The sequence below is a fragment of the Stenella coeruleoalba genome (genome assembly GCF_951394435.1).
Source record: "Stenella coeruleoalba genome assembly, chromosome: 15".
NCBI classification, from domain to species: domain Eukaryota; kingdom Metazoa; phylum Chordata; class Mammalia; order Artiodactyla; family Delphinidae; genus Stenella; species Stenella coeruleoalba.
Genome location: NC_137161.1, coordinates 78,965,889 through 78,993,211, shown reverse-complemented (window position 1 = coordinate 78,993,211; position 27,323 = coordinate 78,965,889). Strand labels below are relative to the sequence as shown.

General features: G+C 37.2%; 1 protein-coding gene across 3 annotated transcripts in view; it reads right to left on the bottom strand.

The window, feature by feature from the left end:
• The window catches only part of BAZ1B (bromodomain adjacent to zinc finger domain 1B), a 67,727-nt gene that overhangs the window by 23,672 nt on the left and 16,732 nt on the right, over positions 1-27,323 (bottom strand). For all 3 annotated transcript variants that reach the window (XM_079944235.1, XM_079944234.1, XM_079944236.1), the window contains 6 exons: positions 22,972-23,173; positions 20,053-20,174; positions 17,701-17,898; positions 5,618-7,319; positions 1,627-1,765; positions 995-1,128 (listed from right to left, as the gene is read on the bottom strand). In XM_079944235.1, coding sequence (XP_079800361.1) covers positions 995-1,128; positions 1,627-1,765; positions 5,618-7,319; positions 17,701-17,898; positions 20,053-20,174; positions 22,972-23,173 — 2,497 coding nt within the window. The remainder of the gene's footprint in view (positions 1-994; positions 1,129-1,626; positions 1,766-5,617; positions 7,320-17,700; positions 17,899-20,052; positions 20,175-22,971; positions 23,174-27,323) is intronic.

Sequence of the window (27,323 nt, the reverse complement as noted above, 5' to 3'; positions counted from 1 at the left end):
CAATGGTTCACAACAGAAAGCCATGCTGCCTCCTAGGGAACATTTGGCAATATCTGGTGACATCTGGTTATCACTAATGGCATCCAGTGGGTAGAGGCCAGGGATGCTAAATAACTTACAACATGTAGGACAACCCCCCACTACAAAGACTTATCTGGCCCAAAATGTCAACAACAGTGAGGCTGAGAAAACTTGATCTAACCTAACCATCTGGTATTTTTAAATGAAAATTTTTTCTTTTAATTTTTTCTTGGGGGGGAAAAAAGAAATATATACACACACACACACTCACACACACTCACATACACACACGCACATCTATGTATAGGTCAAGAAAGACTATATACACACAAATATCTATATTTAGAAAAGTACACTTTTCTATTTTACAAACTGAACATACTCATGTAACCAGAACCCAAGTCAAGAAGAAGAACATTATCAGTGCCCCTTATGACCCTTCTCAGTCACTTATTTCTAGTTATGTATTTGCTGTGTTTCTCCTCACTAGAATTTTAGTTAATTGACATTCAGGACCTTTTATGTCTTGTTTGCCATCTTGTATCACAGCACATGAAAAACTGGTTGGCAAATAAGAGATGCTCCATAAATATTAAATAAATGAATTTTTAAAGTGGAGGAAAAAGACACATAACCACCTTCTTGGCCCCTTACCTCAATTCCAGCCCTTGAAGTACCTACAAAGAGACTTCAAAGGAACAAAGTTTGAAAACTACTTGTATAAATCTAATACCCAAATATCCTAATATTCAAGTTCTTTATCTTTTCATGCTATGCCTGGAACAAAGTCGATAATCAAATGTTAAGTTTCCTTCCTTCTGCTATGCATTTCACATCTTCCCACTTCACTCAAATAAATCTACCTAAGAAGGCAATAAAGAAATTTAGAAAGTAAAAAAAAAGTGACAGAGGAAAGACAGTCTTAATATTGACCCTACTTGAGCAGGGTAAACTAACTAATAGATATACATACTACGGGGACAGTAATCCTCATCAGGAGAGTCTGCATGGTCTTTTCGGTGATGGCTGAATCGGTAGTCAATGCTGTCATGTACCCAGCCTTTCTCAATGAACAAACCTGGAACTTCATCTGAGAAGAGCCAGTATCTACAAATCACAACCACATATTAATGTGTTAGTGAAAGATCATGAGCACAGGATGACTTCATTGTTGAGGAAGATGATTACAGAATATCACTGAACGTTCAGCAGATACAAATCCTAAAGTAAAGCACAGAATACTAAAATTTTGGGAATTTGAGATTCATTTATTATCTGTAATTTTTATAACTTCTAATATTTCACTACTTTAGGTTCCACACAATGTATACATTTAAAATATCTTACCATTTTTAAAGACTTCTATTAGGATTACATTTCTCCTATCACCATAATTTAAGCTTCATATCTGTGGTATCTTTGAGGACAGGGTCATGTCTTTAACTTCATAACCCTAGCATTTGGCACAGTAAATATTCAAATAAATGTGTGATGAGCAATTCTGTTTCCAATATCCACGAACAGGGAAGCTTGTCTAGTCTTAGTACAAACTAGCAACAATATAGCAGCCCTAAAAGATGATAAAAATTAAGTTTAATAACTCACCTATTATGGTTTCGATCTGTACCAATTGGAGTCCTACGCATGACTAGTTTTGCTTTGGCAATTCCTTCCTGGAAAGCCTTCTCAGCAGCTGCTTTGTGCTTTCGTATTCGTTCTTCTTCAGCTTCACGTTCTAGTTTCACTGTTAAAGATAAAATGAATCAATTAAGTTTTTTCCTAGTAAATTTTACTCTTACAAATTTAAATAAGATATGGAGTGAAATGTGCCTGGTATTAAGTAGAAATCTTAGTTTCCTTCTCCTAATTCTAAACTGTTATAAGAAATAATGTGTAAGGCAGCAATTTCTATCTGATCCTTCTATGTTCTTTGAATTTTGGTGATGTCTCAGCCATCAACTCAGTGCAAAATCTTTTCTCTCCAAAATTTAACTTATTAGTTTTATAATAAATTAATTTTATTTTATTGATAATTAATTTTAAATGTAAAGTTAAAATAGTCCTTAAACGGAATTAACTGAAACATTTTCTGACAGGACCAGCCACAGGATCCTCAAAATGATCAGGATGACTAAAACCAAAATAGCTATTTCAAAATAAGACATATTTCAGTCCTGAGGAATTTAGAAAAAGGAGTGAGAAAGCAAGGGCACAGAAGCATCAGCAGATAATAGTAATTATTGCTTCTTTAATACTATTCTTTGAGTTATTCAGCAAGTTGCTACTGTTAATGATGAAAAAAAAGTTTTAGTCAATTTATTTCTGATCATTCATTTAATAAGTTTATTCTACCCAGATAGAAATTTCCCTCAATGAAAGACACCCAGGAATCTTTCCTTTTAAGTTTTTCCACAACTGTCACAAATTTTGATACTGTAAGTAAAGGGCACTGCTATTTACAATGCCAGCAATTTTACTGCTGGTACTCTATTGATGACAACATCCACAATGTAGCGAGAATCTGGAAAATGCATCAGTCTACAGATGTTACTTAAAAATTTAAGTCAAATTTCATCTATTTAAAACCAATATGGGGGAATTCCCTGACAGTTCAGTGGTTAGGACTCAGTGCTTTCACTGCTCTGGGCCCAGGTTCAATCCCTGGTCAAGTAACTACGATCTCGCAAGCTGCACAGTGCGGACAAAAACCAAAACAGAACGGTATGGTATTTGTTACTTTTAATAAATGGTTTTCTAGCCTGAATAGAGTTGTACGTTTGAAACAATGATTACAGTAGAAATCAGTACAAAGGTCAATGACAAAAAGAGTAATGGCCAAATCACAATAAAGGAAAAGCTCCTTCTCTTGCAGGTACAAACAAACAAAAAACAATCTAGGGAAAGTCATCAAAAAAAAAAGACCAAATTTAGTTCCAGAGGTTACAGCACTGAGCTAGACATCAAAAGACCTGAACTCTAATTCAAATACTATCCTTGGCAAAGTACTGATATTTATTACATATTTTATAATTACATTACAGGGACTTCCCTGGTGGTCCAGTGGTTAAGAATTCACCTTCCAATGCAGGAGACGCAGGTTCAATCCCTGGTTGGGGAACTAAGATCCCACATGCCACAGGGCGACTAGGCCGGCGTGCCGCAACTACTGAGCCCTTGCGCTCTAGAGCCCATGTGCCACAATTAGAGAGAAGCCCGAGTGCCACTACTAGAGAAGCCAGAGCGACACAATGAAGATCCCACGTACCACAACTAAGACCAGACGCAGCCAAATAAATAAATAAAATTTAAATATATGTATAATTATATTATATATTTATAATATTCTGTTTCTTGTTTCTCTGTATCAATAATCAACTTATTTCTGGCTTCTCAATTCTATTCAAGACACTGTGGTATTGGTGTAAAGACACACATAGCCAGAAATAAGTTGATGTGTCTATAGTCAAATTAACTCAAAATGAATCAAAGACCTAAATGTAAGAGCTAAAACTCTTAAGACTTTTAGAAGAATACACAGGAGTAAATCTTCATGACCTTGGATTTGGCAGCAGATTCTTGGATTTGACACCAAAACCACAACCAACCAAAGAAAAAAATAATAATAAATTGGATGTCATCAAAATTTTAAAAATTTGTGCTTCAATGGACACCATCAAGAAAGTAAAAAGGGGCTTCCCTGGTGGCACAGTGGTTGAGAGTCCGCCTGCCAATGCAGGGGACACGGGTTTGTGCCCCGGTCTAGGAAGATCCCACATGCCGCAGAGCGGCTAGACCCATGAGCCATGGCCGCTGAGCCTGCGCATCCGTAGCCTGTGCTTCACAACGGGAGAGGCCACAACAGTGAGAGGCCCGCGTACCGCAAAAAAAAAGAAAAAGTAAAAAGACAACAAACACACAAAATGGGCGAAAATGTTTTTGGATCATGTATCTTAAGGGATTTGTATCTAGAATATATAAAGACCCCTTGTAATTCAATAATAAAAAGAAAGGGGCTTCCCTGGTGGCGCAGTGGTTAAGAATCTGCCTGCCAATGCAGGGGACGTGGGCTCGTGCCCCAGTCCGGGAAGATCCCACATGCCGCGGAGCGGCTGGGCCCGTGAGCCATGGCCGCTGGGCCTGCGCGTCTGGAGCCTGTGCTCCGCAACGGGAGAGGCCACAACAGTGAGAGGCCCGTGTACCACAAAAAAAAAAAAAAAAAAAAAAAAAGACAAATAACCCAATTTGAAAATGGGCAAAAGATCTGAATTAATATCCTCCGAAGAAGATATACAAAAGACAAATAGGCACAAGAGAAGATGACATCATTAGTCATCAAGGAAATGCATATCAAAACCACAATGAGATACCAATTCACAATCACTAGAATGGCTACAATCAGAATCATAGAATAACAAGCTTTGGCAAAGATGCAGACAAGTGGAGAAATTACAACCCTCATTTACTACTGGTAGGAATGTAAAATTGTGCAGCCACTTTGAAAAACAGTCTAGGACTTCCTCAGTTAAACATAGTTACCATATGATCCAGCAGATCCATCCCTAGGTATATATACCCATGAGAAATGAAAACATACGTCCACACAAAAACTTGTACACCAATGCTTGTAGCAGCATTATTCATAATAGCCAAAAATGATTAAACCAAACCAAACGTTCATCAACTGATAAATGGATAAAAACAAAATGTGACATATCCAAACAATGGAATAATATTCAGTCATAAAAAGGAATTAAGTACTGAGACATGCTACAGCCTGAACCTTGAAAACATGGTAAGTGAAAGAAGCCAGTCACAAGAGACTACATACTTATTATACAGCTCCACTGATATGATGTATCAGAATAGGCAAATACAGAGATACAGCAGTGGACGGTGATTGCTTAGGGCTGGGGAGGATGGGTATAGCTAAAGAGCATGGGGTTTCTTTTTGAGGTGATGAAAATGTTCTAAAATTGACCATGATAAAGGCTGCACATATCTGTGAATATATTAAAAAACAATGAACTGTACAATAAACGTGGATGAATAATATAGTATGTGAATTATTTCTTAATAAAGCTGTTTTTTAAAAAGTTCAGACTTAATGGTGCTATGAAAGCCCCAAATTTTTACTTCCTTACATCTTAATAAAGGAAAGATTAATATCTGAGTTGGCAACTGTGCTGAGGGCTTCAAATACCTTGTCATTCATTTGTTATGACAATCTTAAGCATATGAGGAAACTGCGGCGTGGATAAGCAACTTGCTCAAAGAACTATAGCTAAGTCGCAGGTACCCAAGTCAGTCCATTCCCAGGTCATATGTTATTTCCACTATGTCTGTTTGTGGATTTGGTCCTTTACTAAGCCAGAAAAGATGCCAACATCACACTAATCCAAGTCAAACTATCATTAACTGCAGAATGCCACGCTGAACACTCCTGCTAGAATCTAACATACCTAGAAGGGTCGGGTTATTACACACAGAAATAACTAAATAGTTGTGACAAACGAAGATGCTACCATTACCTCAGTAATTTCCTTTCTTCTACTATCTCCTAAAGGGCTTCCCCTTTTCTCTCAACACAAGATTTTACCTTTCATTTCTCTCTCCTGAATTTCCCGCTCCTTCTTAGCCTGAATGGCAAGCAGCCGTCTGCTCTTCACGGCACTGATCATGTCTTCAGCTTCCATATCTACCTGGGGCTCAAACTTCACGACTTCTTTTTTCCTATCAGCTTTGCCTAACCCATTCTCCTCTTTTCCATTTTCTTTATTTCTGGCTTCCATTTCTTTCCGTTTCTGTTTCTCTGCTCTCTTCTTATCATTTTCTTCCTTCAATACAGCAAGCCGTTCCTTCCATAACTCTGCAGACATCTGCTGCCTGGTTTCCATGTGGTCCTGCACTGAGTATGTCATGAGAATCCGGTGGCAGAGTGCTGTCAAGATCTGCAGTTTCTCCTCTGATGTTAGCTCAAAAAATTCAGAGGTCTCCAGCTTTTCTAGGAACTCATCTTGTACCTCATTGTCTTCAAATGGTGCTGAATCTTTGTTGTCATCTGTGTCTGAGCCCTCACTTTCTTCCTGAATGTCAGATTTGCGCAAGCAGAGCCGAACCAGCTCTGAAACAGAATGCAGAGTCAGAGGGATTTCTGACAGCTTCATTCCCAATTCACCATAGTCTTCTGCTATTTCATCTTGTAACAAGGTCTGTAAGAGGATGACCAACACTCTATTCAGGTATAAAAAGCCACCCTTTTCTGCACTCAAGGCTTCCATAAGGGACACAGCAGTAATAGGATACTGAGCATCTGGTAAGAGTAACCCAGAATAACAGCTCAAGAACTCCACCACCATGGCCACATCCCCAAAGAGTGTATTGGGCAGCCCTTCAGGGGTATCCACCAATTTAAATGTTGGAAGGTTTTTGCCAGTTAACTCTTGGTCCTCGTACCGCTTCTGTTTCTCTAGTTTCTCGAGCATTTCTTTCTCTCTCCGTTCCTTGGCTTTCTCCTTCAACTTTTCTTTCAGCTCCTCTCGTTTCTTTTTCAAATATTCTTTGCGCTGCTCTTCAGACATAGAAGCCCATCTCTTTTTGTGCTCTAGAAGCTCAAAGCGTTTTTGAACAATACTTCGCAATTCTTCTGGGAGACGAGCTCTATCTTCACTAGAGAGGAGACGAGCTGTTTTGGAGATAACACAGGACAGGGCACTCTTCTTGTCCTCCCTGTCTTTGTTTTCTTTGTAGTAGGCGATAAGGTGGAGGGCAGCAGGAGGCAGATGTTTATGAGGTTTACTAGAGGACCTAGGTGTGCCCCCAGAATTCCTCGGGGCTCGTGTCACCTTCTGAGTGCCTTTGGCCATGTCCAACAAAGTCATCTGCTTCATTTTGGTTTTAGGAGTCTTCAAGCCCTTTTTTGGAGATTTGGAATTCCCTGTGGATTTCTGTCCATTCAGAATGCCTTTGCTTCTGCCCTTTGCTTTCAAAGGTTTGTCACTATGCTTCCCTGATTTCTTGCCAGGTGGGCCTTTCTTAGGAATGTGAAAGTTAGCATGTAGCTTGTTGGGCGACATCATCTTCATCACTTCCTCCAGATGCTCTTCTGGAGATTTGGAATTCTTTGAGTTCTTCACTTTGAGTGGTGAGCCATTCAAGGATTTCTTCAAGTGTACATGACACCATAACTTAGGATTTAGTGGTGAACTGAGAGAAGAGTTGTCTGTCTTGGATTTCTTTGAGGGCTTCCTGTCTGGAGATCCAGTATTCTTCCTCTTAGTAGAGGGGTTGAGAGTCATGTACTAGAATTTAAGAACAGGAGCAAAAATAGTTTTAAAAACTAATTTAAAGAAGCAATATTTAAGCATCCTAAAGGCCCTCTTCCCCATCTATTCAGGTAAAGCTACATATTCATTTCTCTTCATAGACACTCCGTCCCTGAAAAAAACAAAGCCATGAATGTTAGCTAATGTTTTAGCCATATCAACACAAAATTCTCTTGATACTCAGACTTAAAAATCTATACTCCGGGACTTCCCTGGCGGTCCAGTGGTTACAACTCCATGCTTCTACTGCAGGGGGCATGGGTTCAATCCCTGGTCGGGGAACTAAGATCCAGCATGTCGTGCGATGTGGCCAAAAAAAACATCTATACTCCAATATTAGGCATTTTTTGCTATATAACTAGTTTTCTTCTTATATATAGATTAGCAGTTCTTAAATACCTTAATGAAATCTATGAACTCTTTCCCCAGAAACATATAAAAATCATGCATACAATTTCAGAGTCCATGGGTCCCAGACTAAGGATACTTGATCTAGATAATGTCAACATCTGAGGAATTTTAAAATTATTGCTCTTGAGACAGGATTGTATTTTTGTCCTTTAAACCTTTAGTACAACTAGGGGTATTCTATGTTTAGAACGGTAGAAAGTACACCATTTAAGTATTTTTGTTTAAATTCAGAAACATATTTTCTTATTAAGAGTATCAGTAAGTATACTAACGACAACAAAACACTGCTCACAAATAAGGAGCCCTCCTGATCCTGGCTCCTTAACCTCCTCTCTGTCTTCGCCCCACACCTCAAGAACTCTTTCCCACGAATACATTATTAACTACAAGCCCCATAGGACTTCCCTGGAGGCGCAGTGGTTAAGAATCCGCCTGCCAATGCAGGGGACATGGGTGCGAACCCTGGTCCGGGAAGATCCCACATGCCGCAAAGCAACTAAGCCTGTGCGTCACAACTAGTGAGCCTGGGCTCTAGAGCCTGCGAGCCACAACTACTGAGCCCATGCGCCACAATTATTGAAACCCGCACACCTAGAGCCCGCGTTCCACAACAAGAGAAGCCACTGCAATAAGAAGCCTGCACACTGCAATGAAGAGTAGCCCCCGTTCGGCGCAACTAGAGAAAGCCTGTGAGCAGCAATGAAGACCCAACACAGCCAAAAATAAACAAACAAATAATAAATAAATTTATTTTAAAAAAACCTACAAGCCCCATAAGTTCTCAAACACACAATTCTCTCTTGATCATCCCCTCACATCTTTCAAATCCACTCCCTTTAGTACCCCAACTCTGCAATCCTTCAATCCCAGCAGGACCCTTAAATCAGTTAATTCTATCACGTTTTCACCAATCTCACTTCTTTGTCCTTCTTAACTCAGGTTAAGTTCCACAGACAGTCATTCCAATCAATCTTGCATAAACCTACAGTTCCCTTGTCTCTCTTGCTCTATTATATCAAGTTACTCCTAGCCTGCACTTGTTAAGCTTGAACATGACTAGAATAAAAGACACAATGACAGTGTGTGGACTTATTTTAAATTCATGATCAGGTACCTCAGATGGATCCTGAATGCCACTCAGTAATCACAATATATTCCCTTAGTCCATTTACCTTCTCACTCTCCTGGATATACATCTTTTCCTATCTCCTAAAATCTCCACCTTATCCCCATTATACAGAATTAGTTAATAGGTTAGAACCCAGTCAACCTGCCATTGTTTCTGTTTAAATGTGCATTGAAACAAAACCAAAAACACTGTTGATTTTGATGTTTTAAAATATAATTACAAAGAAAAAAAGCCTGGCAGTTAAAACACATACTACATGAAATAATAGCCAAGCAATGAAAAAGTATAGCCAATTCAAAAAAAGTTTTTTTTGTTTCAAGTGATTAGGAGAAAGACTAGATAACCCCTAGAATACTTGACTTCTATTACCAAAAGCAGCTAAGCACATAAAAGGCACTCAGAGACTGCTGAGTTTAAGTTTCTGAGTGGAAAGGACTAACTTGCTAAGAAGCAGTCTGGAGGCAGTGGATAAGACAGGCTAGTGTGAGATGAGACTACAGGCCAGGAAACAGCTGAAGACTATCGAATATGAAATTAGGACCCCTTTAAAAAGGCAACAGAGAAACAGCTATGGTGAAATAAATCTCAAAGATGCTACACAACAACACCTATGCTCCTGTTGAAGTAAACAAAACAGGTACAATAAAATTTAATAAGTTGTACTACAATGCCAAATAAGCTTTAAACATTAAGGATATAATCATCAGAGAAACAAACTCATAGAACCTAAGCAGCACAAGAGGTAGAAATATGGTCTGCAATGAATGAGTGGCTATACTTAACAAATCCTTCTTCTGGCTAAGTTCTCTAACTTTAAAGGTCAATTTGCCTTTTAAGAACTACAGGCAATTGCAGGTTACTGTTCCTCCAGCTGGCTGTTTTTGTTCCCTGACCAAAACGGGATGTTTTGTTCCTCAATTATCATCCTCAGTATGGGCTGACAAAGAGGTTTCATAGTTTATAGAACATAAACATTATCTGTGACTCAGGGGACACTTTCCCCAGAGGCAAGAATTTCTCCGTTCTAGTTCCCCAGAACTATATTTTAAAATGTTAAAAAGAATAAGCAAAGATAACTTATGTATGATTCCATTCTTCTTGCTGGCAGTAATATTACCAAAACTCCAGAGAGGACAATATTTCAGAGACCACCCTACAAATCACGAATAAGACCCAAAACTACCCTGGCAGGAATTAAGGACAAATATGTGCCTTCCAAAAGTTAATCATCCACTTCAGCTAGCCTTGGAAAATCTTCAGAGTACAAACATAATGGATTGATACTTTTTCTAGTGAGCAGGATAAGAGATTATCTCTAAAGTCATTCTAAAATAAAATTTATCACTAAAAAGGAGTTTAGTGTGAGACTATGTTTCATTTTTACCATTTTAAATAAATATCTAATAGGGTCTATTATAATTGGGCCACTTCTTAATTTACTGATTACATTTCTTTCTATTTAAAAAGTCACTCAAATTTAGCATAAATTTCTTCTACTTAGAAGCACTCTATTATGCAGAAATAATGCAAGAAAGAGCTGGGATGGCTTAGCCATGAGATGGTCCAGCAGCCCATTTTTATCTATAAGGTGTGTTTTTTTGCCAAGCCACACCACATTAATTTTTTTTCTTAAAAATGAAAGAAATTAACTCACCCAACCCCCTCCCAAAAGGCCGGCTCCCCGCGTGAGCAGTCCTTCAGTAACTGGATCATCTCAGCATAGGGCATGCTGGGCAGTCACAGCCAATGGGAGCCGGCATGGCTGGACTCAGGGGGAATCTGAAAAAGTATAAAACCACTTATGTGCTAAGGGTCTCCCCTGTCCCCCATTCAGCATAAGTAATCTACCAGAGTAGTGCATAGAGAAGGAGAAAAGAATGGGCATCTGGATTAGCAGTATTATAGTTTTCTGGAAAAGGCCCTTCTTAACTGCTAAACAGGGAAAAATATTTATGTATGTATTAGCAACACGAGAGGCTATAAGAAAAATAGTGTAAAAAAAAAAAAAAAGGAAAATAGTGTATACAGTTCCATACTTGTTCCCTGTCACCTGGAACGAACCACCACCACAAATAAGGAAATCTAATAAGATAAAAATGAAGAAACTTAATATTTATAGCAGCTCATTCAGATGCTAAACTTAACTTACTAGTAAGCAGTCAGAACCCTAAACTAGAAAACTTTGGCAATCTGCATTCTGATTCTATTCCACTCTTCTCATTCACCCCAGGAACGATGTTAGGAGTTTTAAGGCAACATTCATATAGTGTGCTTGTCTCAATCTCTAGATGCCTTTATCAGCAAATCTGTGAAATGTGTTACTATACAATATTTTTAAGTGCTTTGAAATTAATGTAATTTATTTTTAAAAGTACTACTGCTCTATGGCACTTCCCTGGTGGTCCAGTGGTAAAGAATCCACCTTACAGTGCAGGAAATGCGAGTTCGATCCCTGATCAGGGAACTAAGATCCCACATGCCATGGGGCAACTAAGCTCGTGTGCCTCAACTACTGAGCTTGCGTGCCTCAAATAGAGCCCACGCACTCTGGAACCCATGCACCACAACTAGAGAAGAGAAAAAACCTGCACGCCACGACTAGAGAGAAGCCCACACACAACGAAGAGCCCGTGCCGCAACAGAAGATCCCGTATGCCTCAACAAAGATGCTGCAACTAAGACCCGACACAGCCAAAATAAATAAATAAATAAATAAATAAATAAATAAATTTTTGGGAAAAAGTACTGTTGCTCTAGTGTCTAATTCATAAACAAACTTCAAGCACCAAAATTTAATCAAAGAAAAATCTTAAGACCATAAACACTTACTTGAAACATCAGTTATTAGGAGAGATAAGAAACATCTTTTAAAATGTATAATAATTAGTATCACTAATAATGAGACAAAATTACACCATGTGCCTTCTGAAATGATTCACTGAGAAGAATACAACATCAGTTCTGTGGTATTACTAAGCATGAGGAAATAAACTTAAATTGAGGAACATTATACTAAATAATTGGTTTGTATTCTTAAAATTATCAAGGTTTTTAAAAGACAAAGGAAAACTGAGGGACTAATCCAGATTAGAGAAGACTACAGAGACATAACAAGTAAATGTAATACATGATACTACCCTGGATCCTATTAGGGCCAAAACAAAATATGTTTGGCTAAAAGGATGTTAATGGGACAATTGGCAAAATTTGACTAAAAACTGTAAATCACTTCTTTCCACACCGACAGTGCTCTCGCATACATGGTAACCATTCCTAAAACCTGCTGGATTTTCTGTAATTAGTGTTGCAAACCTGCCCACAAAGTGATACAGTACAAGAAGCGCAAGGATTCTCTGTATTCTCCAAGGAAAGGAATGTTATGACAGGAAGGAGAGTGGCTATGGTGGACAGACTAAGCTGGTTTTCCAGAAAAAGGCTAAATAAAACCACAAAGAAGATTTTGCTGAGGCTTGAATGCATTGAGCCCAACTGCAGATCTAAGAGAATGCTGGCTATTAAGAGAAGCAAGCATTTTGAGCCGGGAGGACGTAAAAAGAGAAAGAGCCAAGTGATCCAGTTCTAAGCTTCATATTTTGTTTTATTATGAAGATAATAAAATCTTGAGATTACGTTTACTTTAAAAAAACTACAGATCAGATAACAGTATCGTTTTCATGTTAATTTCTTGATTTTGATCACTGTACTATAGTTATTATAGAAAATATCCTTGTCTTTTAGGAAACACATATTCAAGTATTTTGTAAAAGGGTATCCTGTCTTATAACCTACTACCATCAGCTCAGAAAAAAATAATGTGTATAAAGAGAAAAAAATAATAGGGACTCCCCTGGTGGTCCAGTGGTTAAGAATCCGCCTTCCAATGCAGGTGACGTGGGATCGATCCCTGGTCGGGGAACTAAGATCCCACATGCCGTGGGGCAACTAAGCCTGCGCCACAATTAGAGAGCCTGTGTGCCACAACTACTGAGCCCACACACCGCAACTAGAGAAACCTGTGCACTGCAACTACTGAGCCCATGCTCTGGAGCTCACACACCACAACTAGAGAGAAGCCCGCACACCACAACAAAGAGCCCACACACCTCAACGAAAGATCCTGCATGCCGCAACAAAGATCCCCCAACTAAGACCCAATGCAGCCAAATAAATAAATTAATTAATTTAAAAAAAAATCATCTGCTCAACTCCTAATCCAGAACTTGGAGGGCAGTAAATAATAAATTGAAATGACCAAAAAGTCAAATCAAAACAAATTTTAAAAAAAACAGAAAAAATAATAAAACAAATGTGGTAAATGTTAAAATTTGAGGAATCTACTTGAAGAGTACAGAGAAATTCTTTATAGTATTTGTCACCTTTTCTATATGAAATTATTTCAAAATAAAACGTTTTAAAATGTATTCAGAATATTAAATCAATCCAAATTATTTTAGGACTCCAAATGTCTTAAAAAGTGTTATTTTTCTTGTTACGTCTCTAACCAAATGCTTCCTTACTAGGATATACCACTCCAAAATAAGACTTCAAAACATGGACAGGGAATTCCCTAGTGGTCCAGTGGTTAGGACTCCAAAGCTTCCACTGCTGGTGGCACAGGTTCGATCCCTGATTCGGGAACTAAGATCCTGCATGTCACGTGACACAGCTATTAAAAAAAAAAGGCAAAACATTATAGACAGACTAACAAAACACTAGAGCTGCCATGTATTAGAATACGGAAATGAGCTAAGATAGCTGATTTCGTGTTAGATGACAGTTATTTTATCATCCAAATGCCTTGTAAATCATTCCTCCAAGTCATTAGGCCTACAAAATATTCACCCCTAAACTCAACGGTCAGTTGCATTTTTCTCCTCAATGAACAGAATGGAACTTCTTAAAGAAATGAATTCACTAGCCATGTACATATTATACCTATGCTAAACATCACAGGATATAAAATGAGTAAGATAGCTTTTAATCTCAAGTAATTTATATTCTAAGGTTCTACAAGACCACAAGCACACCCCCATCATCACACTAGGCCCTACTCAGGTAACACTCCAAAATTCTACATTTCTAAATAATTTTCCTCTTTCCCACCTAAGCTCTCCTAGTTGGTCCTTTCCTAAAACTATTACTCACAACTTGCTTCCTCTCTCCAGACCTCATCTCTCTCTATAGTAGTTGTATTCAGCAGCCTAGCATAACATTAAATTCTACAAAAACCAAAGAAAAAAATTTTAACCTATTGCTTTTGGTTCCCATTTCAATGTACTTGCTGCCAAAGTAAGCTCAAACCCACTGCCTCTGGGACAGGCAGATCACATGTGATCAACTCTGATGTTCGATGCATTATTTTATTTATCTTTTTTAAGATTTTTTTTTTGATGTGGACCAGTTTTAGAGTCTTCATTGAATTTGTCACAATATTGCTTCTGCTATATGTTTTGGTTTTTGGCTCTGAGGCATGTGGGATCTTAGCTCCCTGACTAGGGATTGAACTTGCACCCCCTGCACTGGAAAGCAAAGTCTTAACCAGTGGACCGCCAGGGAAGTCCCCACTGCATTATTTTAAATTTCCTTTAGATCAGGAAAGAATCCAAAGCACTCTTTTATGGTCTACTTATCCATACCTTTACTATATTCTGTCCTGGCTGAGATGCCAAAAGTTCTTTGAGAAAACCAATTTTATAAAAAGGAAAAATAAACATACATAAACTCAAAAGATAAAATCAGTGAAATGTCAAATAGTATTGGGGAATAAGAAATTATTGTTTAAGGTATGCAAAATACATTAAAAGACAAGTGTATGCTCTGAATTTATAGACTGGTATCTTACATGACTCAATTTCTCTAAGTAGAATCACTGCCTTCTTACAGCAGTTTAGTGTAAACAAGCTTGCACTTCTAGTCTCTATCAGAATTACAGCCAAAATTCATTAAGTTAATATTTTAAGTCCTCATTAGAAAATTTCAGAGTAGCCAATTTCTTCAGAAATTGCTTTTCAAGATATAATAAATTCTTAAAACAAAACAAACAAAAAAAGATATAAATTCCTGGAATTCTAAGTCTCTGGCTCCTACAGAAAGTGTGGATCAGCTTTTTTGTTCTAATAAAACCCAAAGACCTTTTAATCCATAAATTATACTCAGTCTTTCTTTCATGTTACTCACATATTTGAATCACTGAACTAAAATACATAAAAGACAACTGTAAAATTTAAAAAGAAGAAAATATTTAGGACTCAAATGATCCAAGAGTCTAAAACCTATTTAGAGATGATCTTATATACAATTTTCATACAGTAAAGACAGTAAGTTCCTGTTATAACCACCGAAAGCTGTATCACAGTTCCAAAACTCTACAGCAATAAAACGAAAACAAATTAAAATTTCCCCTCAGTAAATAAAAAAATTTAAGAAAAAGTTTAGGTTTACTAAATAGTTCTATGGAAATTTTAGTCCTGATCTAGAAAAAGTCAACTAATCCCTAAATTTGTCTTTTTACACAAATGATAAAAATTTAAAGAGCCTAATGGAAGATAATGCTGTGACATAAATCACAACAAGATCTTTTTTGACCCACCTCCTAGAGTAATGAAAATAAAAACAAAAATAAACAAATGGGACCTAATTAAACTTAAAAGCTTTTGCACAGCAAAAGGAAACCATAAACAAGACGAAAAGACAGCCCTCAGAATGGGAGAAAATATTTGCAAACGCAGCAACAGACAAAGGACTAATCTCCAAAATATACAAACAGCTCATGGAGCTCAATATCCAAAAAACAAACAACCCAATTAAACAATGGGTGGAAGACCTAAATAGACATTTCACCAAAGAAGACATACAGATTGCAAAGAGGCACATGAAAAGATGCTCAACATCACTGACTGTTAGAGAAATGCGAATCAAAACTACAATGAGGTATCACCTCACACCAGTCACAATGGCCATCACCAAAAAATCTATAAACAATAAACGCTGGAGAGGGTGTGGAGAAAACGGAACACTTTTTTTTTTTGTGGTACGCGGGCCTCTTACTGTTGTGGCCTCTCCCGTTGCGGAGCACAGGCTCCGGACGCGCAGGCTCAGCAGCCATGGCTCACGGCCCTAGCCGCTCCATGGCATGTGGGATCTTCCCAGACCGGGGCACGAACCCGTGTCCCCTGCATCGGCAGGCGGACTCTCAACCACTGCGCCACCAGGGAAGCCCAAACGGAACACTTTTGCACTGTTGGTGGGAATGTAAATTGATACAGACACTGTGGAAAACAGTATGGAGGTTCCTTAAAAAAACTAAGAACAGAACTACCAAAATGACCCAGCAATCCCACTACTGGGCATATACCCTGAGAAAACCATAATTCAAAAGGACACATGTACCCCAATGTTCATTACAGTACTATTTACGATAGCCAGGACATGGAAACAACCTAAATGTCCAACAACAGATGAATGGATAAAGAAGACGTGAGTACACATATACAATGGAATATTACTCAGCCATAAAAAGGAACGAAATTGGGTCATTTGCAGAGATGTGGATGGACCTAGAGTCTGTCATACAGAGTGAAGTAAGCCAGAAAGAGAAAAACAAATATTGTATATTAATGCATATATGTGGAATCTAGAAAAATTCTAGGTACAGATGAACCTATTTGCAGGGCAGGAAAAGAGATGTGGACGTAGAGAATGGACATGTGGACACGGGGGGAAGGGGAGGGTGGGATGAACTGGGAGATTAGGTTTGACATAAATACACTACCATGTGTAAAACAGCTAGTGGGAACCTGCTGTATAGCACAGGGAGCTCAGCCCGGTACTCTGTGACAACCTAGATGGGTGGGATGGCGGGTGAGAGGTCCAAGAGGGAGGGGATATAGGTATACATATAGCTGATTCACTTCATTGTAGCAGCAGAAACTAACAAAACACTGTAAAGCCAATTATACTCCAATAAAAATAAAAATAATAAAAAAAAGAAAAAGTTTAGGTTTACTAAATAGTGTTCCATGGAAATTTTAGTCCTGATCTAGAAAAAGTCAACTAATCCCTAAATTTTTCTTTTTACACAAATGTTAAAAACTTAAAGAGCATAATGGAAGATAATGCCTGATCGTGCTGGTCTAGAATAAGAAAACATGCTAATGCTAAACTACGGTTGGAGGTCTTTACCAATGTTTGAAGAAGTAAAATTATTTCTCAATATACTTTTGTTAACGATATCAACATAAGGTAATTGAAGTAATTTAGTTGTATGACTCAGTTGTAAGATAGCCTTAGTTTTTCATAATTACAAGAAAGAGATGAAAATATATATATACCATACAACTTCATAAGAATATTCTGAAAATCAAATGAGATAATTAAAGGAAAAATAATAGAAGTGCTAGATTTTCTACTAATCTGTCATACAAAGCAATACTTAGTCCTTTTCAAGGCTGAAAGTATATTTGATCTTATCTCACATACAAAATCAGTTTTCATTTTTAGTAATCAATTTGCAAAAATAATTTTTTTAATACCATACCTCATTCCAAGAAAGATCTGAGACAAAAAGGCACATGCATGTAATTTGTTTCTTTGTTTTAATTATGCAACCATAGTAAAATAAGTCAAATTAGAAGAGGAGATATTCAGTGTGGCCTCTTCCCTACCAACCCCATAATCACAACCTATATGAAATAGATATACGTGAAAACTTTGAATTCATTATCTGAAGTTAGAGTTCAAAATCTACTGTAACCATCAGAGGAAATAAATTCATTCAATAGTGTTCCATCCTGCTGTCCAAAACTTAAGTGACCTTACCTTGTATGGATCAAGCAGAAAGTCACTGAACTTGCTAGGCAAGGAATATTTCTTCACTAATTCATCTTCTACCACCCAAGGTGCATTTTCACCAGTACCAGCCCGTAATGCATTATGCCGTATAAAGTATCGAAGTATCTCCTTATTTGGTGGGCGTTCTGTACGAATCAAGCTGTCTGCTGGCACATTACTGATGATCTAGGTGAACAAATAGAAATAGTTAACTCACTACTGGGGTAAAAAGCAATTAACCAATGAGAACAAAGATTTATATTCTCTCTGGAAAACTCATCATTACACCTATAAAATAGGTTATATACTAGATAGAAGAAGAATAATTTTCAGAGACAGAATGTTAAAGATATCTGTAGGCAATGTGTCAATATGTATCAAAGTCCTAAAAATGGGTATATCTGTTGAACCAACAGTTCCTCTTGTTAAGAATTTAGAAGTAAATGGAGGGACTTCCCTAGTGGTCTAGCAGTTAAGACTCCATGCTGCCAATGCAGGGGGCTCAGGTTCAATCCTTGGTCAGGGAACTAGATCCCGCCTGCTGTAACAAAGAGCCTGCATGCCACAGCTAAATATCCCACACGAGGCAACGAAGATCGTGCATGCTGCAACTAAGACCCGGTGCAGCTAAATAAATAAATTAATAAATAAATTTTTTTGAAAAAGAAGTAAATGGAAAGTCATCATCAATCGCTTATAAAAGGAAGGGGGAAAAGGAAGGGAATACTACATAAAGGTACATCAATAAGGGATTCATTTTTCTTTTATTTATTTATTTGTTGTTTATTTATTTTTGGCTGCACTGGGTCTTCGCTGCTGTGCACGGGCTTTCTCTAGTTGCGGCGAGCGGGGTCTACTCTTCATTGCAGTGCACGGGCTTCTCATTGCAGTGGCTTCTCTTGCGGAGTACAGGCTCTAGGCGTGGAGGCTTCAGTAGTTGTGGCTTGCGGGCTCTAGAGTGCAGGCTCAGCAGTTGTGGCGCATGGGCTTAGTTGCTCTGTGGCATGTGGGATCTTCCCAGACCAGGGCTCGAACCCGTGTCCCCTGCCATTGGCAGGTGGATTCCTAACTGCTGCGCCACCAGGGAGGTCCCAGCAATGATGTTTTAACTAGCCACCTTGCTGAACGGGAGCTAAGAAACTTAGTGAAGAATTGTATTTAACACACAATTTTCAAATATAAAGAAATCCTAACAATCCAGTAATGTCTTCAGGTCACTAACTATAAAACAAATGAGTCAAAATGAAATAAGACTTGTCAGCATTCTGACGTGGGAAAAAAACAACACTCTAAAGAGGCAAGAGATCCAGGTTATAATCCTTCCTAATCTCATTTATTAAATTAGGAACTTTGATAGAATTATTTAATTTCTCAGGCCATAGCTGTTTCTTCTATATAACAGTTAGACATGAAGACAAATGTGCAACTGCCTTCCACACCTAGCCGCCCTCCTGCTTCTTTCTAATGATGAGATCTTAGACATATAGGAATAAAAGTACCCAAAAGCAACATGGCATATTTCATGAAATCTAGAATGCTATTAATGAAAGACACATTATGTACCACAAAGAAAAGAATTCTTGCCAATTGATATTGAGATATATCCTGATTCCAGCAGATACAAACTACTATACATAAAATAGATAAACAACAAGGTCCTACTGTATAGCAAAGGGAATTATATTCAATATCTTGTAATAAACTATAATGGAAATGAATATGAAAAAGAATATACATATATATATGTATAACTGAATCACTCTGCTGTACACCAGAAACTAACACAATATTGTAAATCAACTATACTTCAATTTAAAAAAAAAAGATACATATCCTTATTCTGGAAATATAAAAATATGAAAGTTGAACATCTCAGAATCAATAAAACATAGTACTAAGTTATTTAAAGGGTATTCACCATTTTAGATTATTAGCTTCAGATGCCTTGAAAAAGCACTGGTTAGAGTTAACTCACTTTCTGAGTTTAATTATATTACAAGTTGCTCTGCTTTTAACTGGGAAGAGCTATTTCCTCAGGAAGCCCATAACCACTGGAAACAGAGTCTTATTTTTTCAAATAACTAAGTTTGAAGCTCAAATGTAAACTACTCTCACACCCTAATAATTCCTATTAAAAAGGAAAAAGCATGCTATCTCCTAGGAAAGACAATACAGTTTAAAGTCATAATTACAAAGACCAGAAAACCACTCAGAATTTGTTGTAGAAACATTTATTTACATTTTTCTTTAGCACGTTTTCTACGAGAAAACGAGCCCTTTGATATTTTCTTAAACAACATCTACTACATGTAAGAGGTTTAATATAAAGTGCCAACTAACCTTATCTTCATTTTGTAGTTTCACATCATATTTGTGAGGCAGAAATTTTGGAGGTGCCCATTTCCTCTCTCCTTTCTTTAATGAAGTAGGAAGTTTTCGTGGAGATCTACGTGCTCTGTCATCTAATCAAATCAATAGAAAATTAGTGAAAAAAATAATTCTTTTAATTCTATCCACTCAGTAATCTTCCTGAACAGCTACTCTGCAACCAAGCACTGAGTGATGGGGCCCTAAGGTAAATCATAAGGTCCTTACTTCAAGTAGCTAAAGTCTATGGGAGGAGTCAACAATAATTACAATACAATGGGTAAATACTATAATAGAGATTGGTATAGAAAAATACTAGATTAGAGAGAAAAATTCTCAAAAAGAGAGAAGCAATGTCTAATTTAGTCTGGAAGATAGGCAGGGAAGACTCAGAAAGAATATGACTTGTTCAGAGACTGCAAATAATGAGATACAGGTGAATATGATCTACAGTACAATTAAAAAAATCAGACTACAGAGGTAAGTAGGGGCTTATAAATTATAATGAACCTTGTATACCATTCATATAGGCTGGAATTTGTCTTACGGACACTAGGGAAACAAAGGATTTTTGATCTAACTAACTAGATGTACATTTTGGAAAGAGCACTAGTGTGAAAAAATGAAGAAAAAGAAAAAGCACTTTCAGCAGTTAGAAAATGAATAAAATGGGAAGGTGAGACTGAAGAAAGGGAATCATAAGATATAATCTTAAACATCTGGATTAATGTATCAGAATGGTGAAGGAAAGAGTCAAGAAGACAGACTTGGTAACCAACTAGATGTGGGAATGTTAAAGGTTTCTAAGTTTTCTGCCTTAGAAATCAAGTAGATGATGATGTAGTGAAAAATAAAAAGGCAAAAAAAATAAATAAATAAAAATAAAAAGGCAGAACAAAAACCATATGAAAAAAATCTAAGGAATGGCAGTGGGGAAAAAGAAAATAAAAAAAGAAAAGTAGTTAGAGAAATAGGAGACTGTGCTATCAAATAAACTAAAAGATTTGAGAGTGACCAACAGTGTTAAATGTAAAAGAAAAGTAAAATGGACTAAGAAGAAATCAGTGGATTTGGCAATTAGGGGTCACCCATAACCTTATTAGGAACAGTTTTAGGACTAAAGAGGCAGAAGTTAGACTATAATAGCATAAGGAATAAACTGATGGTCAGAAAGTGGAGACAACATTCTCAAGAACTTTGGCTTGAATGAGTAAGACAGAAATAGAACAACAGGATCAAGGGAGGGTATGTTTTTGTTTTTAGAAAATGGAACTTCATTTATAAGTTGAGAAGAACCATTAGAGAGAGGGTTAAAAACACTGTAGAGTAGAATAATAAGAGTTAACCCAATCCTTGAGAAAGCAGGAAGGAATGGAATTCAAAGCACAAGTATCTTGACCAAGAGGAAGGACAGACAGATCCCTTCTGAGATGAAGGAAGAACACAGACATTCGTAACAGTGAGGTTAAAAACACAAAACTGAAAAGTTCCTGCCTAATACATTTTTCCCCCCATAAAGTAGAAGGAAGGTTACCTTGTGAGAAAACATTTCGTATACTGGAATTTGTCTCTCATATTTCTATGTAAATTCTAATCAGTTTTCCCCCTGAAAACATTCAGAGTACATCATAACATTCTTTAGCCTGCCTACCATTCTTTCCACATACTAGCAATAACATTATATCCCAAAATTAAAACCTAAACTAAGGCATATAACACCCTAAAAAAGAAGCCAAAGCCTAAAACTAGGGGTTCCTAGTACACGTTTAAGGCATAAAACTAACAACTGTAACACATCATTGGTATTCCAATGATCTGGTTCTAGAAGAAGTGTTAGAAGACATATCATCAGTCAACACCTAACCAACACACTTATCAACCTCAAGTCTTGGGAATTATAAGTAATATACATGTTAGAAAACTTCAGTATCAAAAAGAAGGAAAAGAGAAACTGAAAAACATAGACGTTAGCATTCAAAATGCAGAGTGGAAAACAAAACTGAAGCATCAACAACTGGGGCAGACGAGCCTCAGAAGTTTCCTCGGGACTAGATAAGAACATTCCTTTAAAACCATCTGCACATATCCAAAACATCTGGAGAGACAAAGAATAGAATGGAAGACATACAGCATAACATTCTAATGAAATGTTCTAATTCAAACTTTGTAATAGTTAAATAATGAGGTAAAATTTGATCCTCTAACAATCATGGGGAAGGGGATCAATATACATGACTACTTGAGTACTCATATTTGTGGAGACAGAAGACACCTATCCCAGTCAAATTCCTTACTGACACAGATTTAAAAAAAAAAAAGACGACCTCAGAGGACAATTTATTTTTCCAATGGGCAATGTCTCAGTTCTTCAACTTTCAAAACATTACATTATGTCTCCAAGTCCCTAAAAATTACTTTCAGATATCATAGTGTTTCAGAATTCTGGCAGCTCCCATCTGAGACAAATTTGAGTTACAAAATACAGATAAAAGGAAGAATCTCAAAACTGTCACACTGGCTTGCAACGTGAAGAGAAACAGAGATTAGAATTTATCCCTCATACTCTGATCACACCCCTTCCACACATATACATAATTCCAACTTAAAGAGAAAAGGCAGGCAAACTTACTTTCCCATCTTGGGTAGCTAGGTATGTGCACATAGATTTCCAAGCAACTAGAGGAAATGACTTCCCAATTGTCTTAATTGTGTAGGGAGATTTAAATCTTGATTCACTTTGTAGGTATTTTAGTTGTTTTCCGAATCATAAACAGACAAAATCATGTCTATATAGCAACAAACCCAATTACAAATTTAATTGCTAGAGAACTCAAAAAGATTTGCGCATAATGAGTTGCATAACTCATTAAGGAAAGCTACTATCATACGTACTAATACTCTCTCTCCTTCCTTCATCCTCTTTCACAATTGCCTCCTTCTTCTGATGGTCCTGAGCGATTTGGCTAGAATTCTCTTTGTCACTTGAGGGAGAATCACAGGCACCATCAGATTTCTTCTCAGTGGCCTCTTCATCCACTTTCTCCAAAGGATGAATCTTCACAATCCTCACCTTTAGCATTTTTTCCTTCCCAACCTATAAGGGAGATAGGAGAAAGAATCAAAGATAATAATTAAGGGGACTTGCCTGGTGATCCAGTGGCTAAGACTCCACGCTCCCAATGCAGGGGGCCTAGGTTCAACCCCTGGTCAGGGAACTAGATCCCACATGCTGCACCTGCATGCCGTAACCAAGACCCAGTTCAGCCAAATAAATAAATAAATATTAAGAAAAAAAAGATATTAAGAACTAGAAACCTAAAGGTAACATTTAGAATATATTATCCAATACACATTCCACCTCACCTGACAAAAGTCACTGAAACTCTAAAGTAGTCAAGCACAGTGATTTTTTTCAACTTTATTTCTCAGATCTCCAGGTTGAAATATGACACCTTAAAAAATAAAATGATCACAATCTAGTTCATAATTCACGTACCGATATACTAATGCCAAAGGGCAACTACTGCACAAACCTGAGAAATGTGTAAATAAAGTTCAAGAATTTCCATTTTCTAAAAAAAAATATATATGGATATTCAATTCTCCAGAACATCTGTTGAAAAGACTATCTTTTCTTCACTTAATTACCTTTCACCTCTATCAAAAATCAGCACAGAGAGAGAGAGAGAGAGGGAGAGAGAGAGGGAGAGTGTGTGTGTGTGCGCGCGCGCGCACGTGCTCACACCTATTTCCGGATGCTACTCTGTTCCACTGATCTACTGGTCTATCTTTATACCAATTTCACACGGTCTTAATACTTTACAATACGGCTCAAAATCAGACAGCTGTTCTTTTTCAAAGTTGTTCTGGCTAGGTTTTTTGCATTACAATCAGCTTGGCAATCCCTACAAACAAGCTGCTGGGATTTTACTATTAATTGTGTTGAATCTATACGTCTATTTGGGAAGAACTGACATCTTAACAATATTTAGTTTTCTGACCAATGAACAAAGTCTACCTCTCCATCATTTAAGGCCTTCTTTAATTTCCCTAAGCAATGTTTTATAGTTTTGTGTATAGGTCTTACACATCTTTTGTCAGATTTACTCCCAGAGTATTCCAGATTTTTTGATGTTACTATAAATGGTATTGAATTTTTAAATTTCAATTTCCAACTGTTTGCTGCTAACACATAGAAATACAAATTGGTTTTTTGTATAGTGGGCCCTTCATTTCCACGGGTTCCATATCTGTGGATTCAACCAACCACATATCGAAAATATTAAAAAAAAAAAAAAGAAAGAAAAAGAAATTCCAAAAAGCGAAATATGAATTTGCTTCACACTGGCAACTATTTACACAGCATTTACATGTGTATTAGGTATTATAAGTAATCTACAGGTAATTTAACATATACTGCAGGATGTGCATAGGTTAAATGCAAACACTACACCATTTTATATAAGGGGCTTGAGCATCTGCAGATTTTGGTATCCACAGGGTCCTGGAACCAATCCTCCACGGATACCAAGGGATGACTGTATTTATCTTGTATCCTGCTACCTTGCTAAACTCACTTATTAGTTCTAGTACCTTATATGGTAGATTCCATGAGATTTTGTACATAGACAATCGTGCTGTCTGCAATTTTACTTCTTCCTTTCCAATTTGGATGCCTTTTACTTCTTTTTCTGACTAGAACCCCCAGTACAATATTAAGTAGAGTAGGAAAGCAGACATTCAGTCTTTTATCATTAGGTATGATGTTAGCTGTAGATTGTTATTCTGTAAATACTATTTATCAGGTTGAAGAAGTTTCTATTTGCAGTTATCTGGGAGTTTTTATTAGGAATTTGGGTTTTGTCGAATGTATTTTGTGTGTAAATTGAGATGATCGTATGGTTTATCAGTAAGGAGAATTAGAAATTTAAAACCTTGCATTCTTAGGCTAAACCCCACTTAGTCATGATGTATTATCCTTTGAACATAATGTTGGATTTCACTTGCTAAAATTTTTATTAGAACTTTTATATCTAGGTTCACAAGAGAGCTTTGTGAACATACTTTTTTTCTTAGTCTGTGGCTTTTTCTTGTGCTTATACGGTTTCCGTATCAGGGTAATGCTGACCTCATAAAATAATTTGTTAAGAATTCCCTCCTCTTCTATTTTCTGAAATAACATATAGAATTGGTATTATTTCTTCCTTAAATGTTTGGTAGAATTCACCAGTGACAACATCTGGGCCTGAAGTTTTCTTTGTGGGATGATTTTCATTACAAATTCAATTTATTTAATAGATAAAGGGCCATTAAAGGTTTCTATTTCTTCTTCAGTCAGTTTTGGTAGTTTGTGTCTTTCAAGGAATGTTTTCATTTAAATTGTCAGATTTATTGGCTTAAAGGTGTTAATAATATTCCCTTATTATTCTGTCAATATCTGTAGGCTCTGTTGGGATATCACCTAATTCTTCATATTGGTTAATTCGTGTCTTCTTTTTTTTTTAACCTGAGTTTGCCTACAGGTTTATTAATTTTATTGATCTTCTCAAATTACCAGCTTTTGGTTTCACTGATTTCCTCTATGGTTTTCCTGTTTTCTATTTTATTGATTTTGCTCTGATTTTTACTAATTCCTTTCTTCTTCTGTTTCCTTTGGGTTCTTTTTCTTATTTCTCAAGGTAAAAGCCAAGGTCAATGATTTGAGACCTTTCTTTTTTTCTCAGAGATGTTTAGTATTATACATTTCTCCTAAACACTACTGTAAGCAGTATCTCACAAATTCTAATATACTGTATTTTCATTCAGTTCAAAATATTATCTAATTTCCCTTTTGATTTCTTCTTTAATCTATGAGTAAGTTAAAGTTGTGTTATTTAGTTTCCAATTATTTGCAGAGTTTCCAGATATCTTGTTATTGATTTAATTCCATTCTGGTCAGAGTATATACTTTGTATGATTTGAACCCTTGTAAGTTTACTGACTTTTTTTATGGCCCAGACTACGGTCTACCATCATAAACTATGCACTTGAAAGGAATGTGTATTCTGCAGTTATTAGGTGGAATGTTTTATAAATGACAATTAGGTCAAGTTGGTTGATAATGTTATTCAGGTTTTCTATATTCTGGCTGACTTTTTGTCTACTCTTTCTACCAGTTATTGAGAAAAGGGGAGGGGGCTGAAATCTCCATCTATAATTTTGACTTGTCTATTTCTTTTGGTAGTTCTATTTTTGCTTCATGTACTCTGAAGCTCTCATTAGTAAATACATAAACATTAAGGACTGCTATGCCCTCTTAATAAACTGATCCCTTTGTCATTATGAAATGCTTCTTTATTCATGGTAATATTCTCCGTCCTGAAACCTACTTTGTCTGACACTTATACAGCCATACCAGATTTCTTTTGACTAATGTTAGGATGGTATCTTTTTTCCACCCTTTTCATATTATTCTATTTGTATCTTTCTTATAGGCAGCAGATAGTCGCGTGTTGCTTTCTTATCCAATCTGACAATCTCTACCTTTTAAGTGAAGTTTTTAGAACATTTATATTACACATAATTACAGATATGGTTAGGTACTTTCTTTCCATTTGGCTTATCAAAACTAAAAACTTGGGCTTCCCTGGTGGCGCAGTGGTTGAGAGTCCGCCTGCCGATGCAGGGGACACGGGTTCGTGCCCGGGTCCGGGAAGATCCCACGTGCCGCGGAGCCGCTGGGCCCGTGAGCCATGGCCGCTGAGCCTGCGTGTCCGCAGCCTGTGCTCCGCAACGGAAGAGGCCACAGCAGTGAGAGGCCCGTGTACCGCAAAAAAAAAAACAAAAAACTAAAAATTTGTGCTCTTCAAAAAACACTGTTAAGAGAGTAAAAACACAAGCCCTAGATTGGGAGAAAAAGCAAAAACACATATCTAATAAAGGATACGTATGCAGAATATATAAATAAGTCTCACAACTTAAAAACAAGAAAATAAACAATTTAAATTTAAACTAAATTTTTTTTTTTTTTTTTGCGGTACGCAGGCCTCGCACTGTCGTGGCCTCTCCCGTTGCACAGCACAGGCTCCGGACGCGCAGGCTCAGCGGCCATGGCTCACGGGCCCAGCCGCTCCGCGGCATGTGGGATCTTCCCGGACCGGGGCACGAACCGTGTCCCCAGCATCGGCAGGCAGACTCTCAACCACTGCGCCACCACGGAAGCCCTAAACTAAATTTTTAAATGGACAAAGATCTGAACAGACACT